Genomic DNA, 7,394 nt, shown 5'->3' with positions numbered 1-7,394 from the left:
TTATTTATAAAGCCCTTTGGCATTCCATCTCTCTTCATCCTGGCTTTAATCATAGCAAGGCAGGAATTTTTACTGATGTGAAAACTGGGGCAGAGAATTTCTGACTGAAGGTCATAGAGCTAATAAAGAAATTGCTGGTACCCAAAGCTACATATTTTTTTTTTTTGCCTCAATATGTCTTTGTCATTGTGAAATCTAGTTCATGTGTTAAAGAGAGAAGCCCAAAGGATGATTTGCAGGAGCTTCTGAATTCATGGAGCTCAAGTCTTACTGTACTTGGGAAACCTTTATCCTGTTGAGAGTTTTCTTCAGAGCCTCCTTCACTTCCTTGTTTCTCAAGCTGTAGATCATTGGGTTCAGCATAGGGATGACCACCGTGTAAAATACTGACACAATCTTATCCTCCCCAAGCGATGTGCCCATGTTACCTTTCAGGTATATGAACATGAGCGTCCCAAAGAAAAGAGCCACTGCAGTCATGTGAGAAACACAGGTGGAGAAAGTCTTGGCTTTGCCACCTGCTGTACGAATCTTCAGAATAGCATGAATGATAAAAAAGTAGGATATAAGAATCACTGAAATGCTGGTCGTAATGACCAAGAAAGCTAAGAGGTAGATGAGCCGTTCCCGTGGCTTGGTCTCACTACAGGCAAGCTTCAGCAGGGGTGGGAGGTCACAAAAAAAGAAGTCCACGTGGTTGGACTTACAGAAGGAGATTGAAAAGGTGCACCCAGTGCGGATCACAGCGTTGACCATGGCACCAGCGTATGCCCCAGCCACCAGCCCTAGGCAGGTCTGTGGTGTCATGGCAGTGGCATAGAAGAGGGGGTTGCACACAGCCATATAGCGGTCATAGGCCATCACAGCCAAAAGGAAACATTCGGTGCTGGCACAGAGTGTAAAGAAGAAGAACTGGGTGGCACAGCGTTCGTAAGTGATGGCCATCTTACGGGTACCCAAGGTCTCAAGCAACTGAGGGACAATGACAGAAGAGTAGCAAATGTCCAGGAAGGAAAGGTGGCGGAGGAAGAAGTACATGGGAGTTTGGAGACGAAGGTCTCTCTGAATCAACACTATCATGCCCAGGTTGCCCCCCACGGTGACGAAATATAGGACCAGAAACACAAAGAAGAGACCCATTTGCAGCCCTGCCGACAGCTGGAATGCCATTAGAATGAATTCTGTCACCACAGTGTCATTCTCTGCCATGAATCCCAGGTCATCCACTGAAATAAAAAAAATAAAATCTCATTAAAGACAAACTAAGGTGATCGATTTGATCACTCTCAGCAACGGTCATGATTTTTTAGGTTTGTAAAGCACTTTACATTTTTTGCAAACTTTACTTCATTTGATATTTTGGAAATCCTTCGAAGCATATATTGTGCCTCCCACTTTTGAGAGAAGAATATGAGGGCCAAAGAGGTGAAGTGACCAGTTCGTTATTTCACAGCAGACAGGCAAAGCTGGAGCTAGAACTCAGTTCCTTAGACCTTTCCAAACTTCTGACAGGTTCCAAATTGGAAACCCTCATCAGCTTCACAACAGAGCTAGAAAGCACCACTTTGTTGGGGAAATCCTAGTGGTATAGTACTAAGTACATGGGCTTTGAAATCAGACCTAGGTTCAAATCCCTCGAGACCTTGGGCAAGTTCATGCATGTATCTGAATATCAGTCTTCTTGTTGGTGTCATAGGCATTTCAATGCCAAGGTTACTGTCGTGAAGAACATAACTGATGTACCGTTCCTAGCACATGGTCTGACTCACACGCTTAGAAGTATTTTTTCCAAACTCTACAATAGCAGAGTAACATCCTCCTAGGTTCGTGGACATTTTGGCATCTTCTTATCTCCCAGTCCACAGCCCCCTGGAGTCTCAGTATCAACCGTATCTCTTTTTGTGGTTGTTTTTGAGGTGCACGTGAACACAACGGGACGGGATGCAAGAAGCGAGCCTTGAAGAACAAGGTCTGTTAGAACCTCTGCCACCTGTTGCCCACCAAGTCGCTTTGTCCTCTCTGTTCCTGCCAAGCAGCATGGCCTGGTTTCCAAATTCTCCTCTTATTCCAAAGGACCTGTCCCATTTTTTTAAATGCCAGATCATTATCAATCAATGAGATGCTTCAATCGAGCCATTCCAGAATTAGCCTGCCCAGCTCATTAAGAGACAAAGGCATCACACTGGGTTTAGAATTCTAATACAGTTAGAGTTCTTGCCAAGTATTGGACAATCTTGTCTCTGTACCTTTGGATGCAGATGATCTGGGGTAATGGGAATACTGAATGCAGACTTCAAAGGTAGTTATTTTTGTCTTCCTTCCATCCTTGAAATAAAAACTGAATTTGAGAGAGATCTCATAGGATTTCAGATAAATAAGAAAATGAAACTTTGATCAATGTTTGACAAAAGCTGATCTATGGATGAAATAAAGGTCAGCATCTGGTGTTTTTCCCCTGCTGAATTCCTGACAATGTGACTATTTAGGAGGGTTTTTTTTTTCCCTTACAGCCCAATCTAATCTTGACCTTCAGCCAAAACAATGATTTGCTGTGTTCTAAAAGTAATTCACCCAACTCATCTTGACCAAAGGGGAAAACAGAGAGAGAGAGACAGACTATACTCATTTATTTATTCCATGAGAATCTACTGAGAACTGAGAATGGCAAGCATTCTTCTGGTTGCTCAGAACAACACAGACAAAGATCTTTGCCCTTCTAGAGCATTCTAGCAGAGAGCCAGTCATATGCAATATATTTTTTAAAAAAAGAAGAAGTATATTTTCTACCATGATAGATGATGACAAGTGCTGTTAAACACACACACACACACACACACACACACACACACACACGCACCGTGTGGGGAATTGGGAGAGTCAAAGTAAAGAAGGGAGTATTAAACAGGACCATTAGAAGGTTCATTAGAGGGGCGCCTGGGTGGCTCAGTCGGTTAAGCATCTGACTTTTGATTTTGGCTCAGGTCATGATCTCATAGTTTGTGAGATCGATCCCCATGTTGAGCTCCACGCTGAGCGTGAAGTCTGCTTGGGATTTTCTCTCTCTCTCTTTCTCTCTCTCTCTCTGCCCCTCCCACACTCATACTCATTCTCTCTCTCAGAATAAATAAATAAACATTTTTAAAAGAAGTTTCAGGGTGCCTGGGTGGCACGTTCGGTTAAGCATCTGACTCTTGATTTCAGCTCAGGTCATGATCTCATGGTTCTTGAGTTCGAGCCCCACATCAGTCTCTGTGCTGACAGCACAGAGCCTGCTTGGGATTTTCTGTCTGCCTCTCTTCTGCCTCTCTCTCTCTCTCTCTCTTTCTCTCAAAAATAAATAAATAAACATTTAAAAAAAGAAGTTTCATTGGAAAGGTGGCATTTTAGTAGAAATGCTAGGGATCAGTTAACTATTCACACTTACTTGCACACTTTCATCCACAAAGAGTAGAAAATGGAGAAACAAATCATCTCCATGGGACAACCTCACTCCCAGTACAAAATAATATGGAGTTTTTCAGGTCCTTATGAGACATTTTCAAGACAGCTTTGTTCAGAAGTGTCTACTTCCTAATATGGAGAGGAGCTCCTGAGGTATCAGAGTCCCGAGGATCAGCCTGTGATTGCTGCATAAAAAACCAGTATGGAAGGCCCTCAAAAAATTACAAATGGAATTACCATATGGTCCACTAATTCCACTACTGGGTATTTACCCCTCAAAAAAGGAAAACACTAATTCAAAAAGATACACACACCCCTATGTTTCTGGCAGCATTATTTACAATAGCCAAGATATGGAAGCAACCCAGGTGTCCATCCATAGATGAATAAATAAAGAAGATATGGTATATGTACATAATATATATACGTGTGTGTGTGTATTATGTGTGTGTGTATATATATATATATACATATATATATAAATAAGACCTTATTTTTTAAATTAATTCTGTGTGTGTGTGTGTGTGTGTGTGTATACGTATATACATACATATACACACACACACACACACACACACACAATTAATTTAAAAAATAAGGTCTTGGGAACCTAGGTGGCTCAGCCAGTTAAGTGTCAGACTTTGGCTCAGGTCATGATTTCATGGTTTGTGGGTTCGAACCCCATGTCGGGCTCTGTGCTGACAGCTCAGAGCCTGGAGCCTGCTTCAGATTCTGTGTTTCCCTCTCTCTCTGCCCCTCCCCACTTGTGCTCCCTCTCTCTCTCTCTCTCTCAATAAATATTTTTAAAATAAGATTACCATTTGCAACAACATAGATGGACCTAGAGTATATTATGCTGAGTAAAAAAAGTTAGAGAAAGACAAATACCATATGATTTCACAAATCCCATGTGATTTTACTCTTGAATTCCGAATTTGAAATTAAGATATAAGACACACGAACAAACAAAGACAAAAAAGAGACCAAAAAAAAAACCCAAACAGACTCTTAAATACAGAGAACAAACCAGAAGGGAGGTGAAGGGGAGATGGGTGAAATGGAAGGGAGTAATGACACTTAATGTGATGAGCACTGAGTAATGTATAGAATTGTTGAATCATTATATTGTACATTTGGAACTAACATAACACTGTATGTTAATTATACTTCAGTAAAAAAATAAACAAAAATTTCTTTAAAAGATAAGACTGGAGGGGCACCTGGGTGGCTCAGTGGGTTAAGCGTCCGACTCTTGGTCTCGACTCAGGTCATGATCTCACGGTTTCACGAGTTCCAGACCCACGTCGGGCTGTGCTCTGACATTGCGGAGCCTGCTTGGGGTTCTCTCTCTCCCTCTCTCTCTCTGCCCCTCTCCCACTTGCACTGTCTGTCTCTCTAAAAATAAATAAATAAAACTTTAAAAAATAATAAGGCTGCAATCCCAAAAGTACAGCATAGTGGCTAAGAAAATGGGCCCTAAAGACAGAGCTTATTCCCAACTCAGACTCAGTCATTTCTATTTGTGAGACCTTGAGCAAGGTACTTGACCTCGAGAAGCCCATCCTGAACATCTATGCAATAACAATCACAGCACTGCTGTGTTCTGAGAAGTAAAAGAGATAATTCAGGGAAACACATGCACTGTTCCTAGTATGGAGTAAATACTCAATACATGTGACTGTTACAAAAATGATTTGGGGTTGTTCTGTGGTTCAGAAACGTCATTTACCACCCCCCCTCGTATCACTGAGTAAAATGAGGCACAAGGTGACTAAACCAACGTTCCCAAGGCCACATAGGTAATAAATGGCACCAGGACTTCTGATTTCAAGTTCATTGTGCTTCTACTAACCGACGCAGGGCTCATCACCAGGAGCCAGGCTGTGGTCCAGTTTTGGGCAGCCTGAGCTGGGGGGGGGGGGGGGCACAGGTCAGGAGACCCACTTCATTCTGCCACCACCCTAATCGATCCCCCCTGGATGACGGGAGCTATTTTCCTTGGAGGGAGAAGTTCATGGTTGGGGAGAGGCAGTTGAGTAGGATCAACCCGAGAGAGTATCTATAGCAGAAAGGCTGGGAACTGCATCTAGAGCTTGAATTCAAGTCCAGTTTCTGCCACCGATGCACTGTGTAAGCCTGAGCCGTTACCTTCCCGTCTCTGGATCTCAGTGCTGTGTCCTCCTCTGGAACGTGATGGTCTCACTTCTCTTAAAAGTCTCTTAAAAGTCTTAAAAGTGAGATGGGAATGCAATCTGGTGCAGCCGCTCTGGAAAACAGTATGGAGGTTCCTCAAAAAACTAAAAATAGAACTACCCTATGACCCAGCAATTGCACTACTAGGCATTTATCCATGGGATACAGGGGTGCTGTTTCGAAGGGACACATGCACCCCCATGTTTATAGCAGCACTATCCACAATAGCCAAAGGATGGAAAGAGCCCACATGTCCATTGATGGATGAATGGATAAAGAAGATGTGGGATATCTATACAATGGAGTATTACTCAGCAATCAAGAAGAATGAAATCTTGCCATTTGCAACTACGTGGATGGAACTAGAGGGCAATACGCTGAGCAAAATTAGTCAGTCAGAGAAAGACAAATATCATATGCTTCACTCATATGAGGACTTGAAGAGACAAAACAGATGAACATAAGGGAAGGGAAGCAAAAAGAATATAAAAACAGGGAGGGGGACAAAACAGAAGAGACTCATAAATATGGAGAACAAACTGAGGGTTTCTGGAGGGGGTGTGGGACGGGAGGATGGGCTAAATGGGTAAAGGGGCATCAAGGAATCTACTCCTGAAATCATTGTTGCACTGTATGCTAACTCATTTGGATGCAAATTTTAAAAAACAAAAAATAAAAATAAAAATTTAAAAAGTCCAGTGAGAGATGGAAAGAGCACACACTGATAATAATATGACTAATGGCAGAAAGCCCCCACTGTGTGCTGAATACTGTTTCAGGTGCTTTACATAAACCGCCTCATTTACTTCCCACAATGCCCCACCCCAGGACATGTCATCATTGTCCCAACTGATGGACCAGAAAACAGAGGGAGGCCTAATGTGGTTGAGCTGAACCACTACACCGAGATTTGAACCACATCTGTCTGTCTCCCAGGCGTGTCCCCAACCACTATTTGCTCATGCGTATGGGCATAATGAGTTATCATGTAAGGGACACCATTTCTATGCCCAGAGTTTTTTAGCAGCTTACCTAAATTACCTACTACGCCTGGGCCAGGAGGAAAAGTAACATAAGTTAGATGAAGATTTTGGAAAATTGTTTCAATCCCGAGTCAGTGACACTGCACATGTCCCCCCTTCTGTGGTATCACCTTTATTGGCTACATCTTGTCTGCGGGGATGAGAGGGCAGAAGGACACACAGGGCCACCAGCGGAATCAAACTCTAATGAGGAGTGTGCGGGCACCAAGGAAGCATCACCTCTAACACAGCGTAAAGTGGTAAGACAAAAGTCGTGTGAACCAACCTGGCTCCTGGCTCCTCATTATAATCTACCGACGTGCACTTTGCCCAAGTCTCATCCCTCATTTTTAATTTATTGTATCTGACTGCCTGCCAAGCATTTTTATAAGCCACTGCAAGTCTCTTTCGGAAAGAAGTATTGATGAATAAATAAACACGAAACAAAATTGCCTGTTTGCCAGATGCCAGCACAATCAGAATAAGTAGCCCTATCATCATTGGACCAGCAAGAGCGCCAGAAGACTTTGCCAAATGGGTTCTGGAAAGACAGTGCACAAACAGTGGTTCAACTTAATGAGACTGATCTATGGATGATGAAAAAAAAGCAGATGCTCAAGGGAGGAAATGGAAAGTTCAGGAAGATCCCCAGGTCTGTGCTACTGTAGCCAGCTCCTGAAATCTTCATAAATCCAGATCCAAGATGACCGGGCCCTCCGTTTTGAGACAGTGAGCAGC

The 7,394-nt window shown here is 42.9% G+C and overlaps 2 protein-coding genes across 3 annotated transcripts in view; one reads left to right on the top strand and one right to left on the bottom strand.

Moving 5' to 3' along the window:
- Window positions 1-267: 267 nt before the first annotated feature.
- On the bottom strand, window positions 268-1,209 carry LOC122201338 (olfactory receptor 9I1-like). Its single transcript, XM_042907209.1, has one exon. The coding sequence runs from the start codon at window positions 1,207-1,209 to the stop codon at window positions 268-270; it is 942 nt and encodes a 313-aa protein (XP_042763143.1).
- A 1,017-nt stretch (window positions 1,210-2,226) lies between these two features.
- Window positions 2,227-7,394, top strand: part of LOC122200796 (olfactory receptor 9I1-like) — a 23,267-nt gene continuing 18,099 nt past the window's right edge. For both annotated transcript variants that reach the window (XM_042906549.1, XM_042906548.1), the window contains exon 1: window positions 2,227-2,299. The gene's annotated coding sequence lies outside the window, so the exon portion shown is untranslated. The remainder of the gene's footprint in view (window positions 2,300-7,394) is intronic.

This window comes from Panthera leo, chromosome D1, assembly GCF_018350215.1.
Source record: "Panthera leo isolate Ple1 chromosome D1, P.leo_Ple1_pat1.1, whole genome shotgun sequence".
NCBI lineage: Eukaryota > Metazoa > Chordata > Mammalia > Carnivora > Felidae > Panthera > Panthera leo.
This window is presented reverse-complemented; position numbering and strand designations above follow the sequence as displayed.

Coding starts and splice junctions, on each gene's coding strand:
- LOC122201338 (XM_042907209.1), bottom strand. CDS start 1,209: ATGGCAGAGAATGACACTGTGGTGACAGAATTCATTCTAATGGCATTC.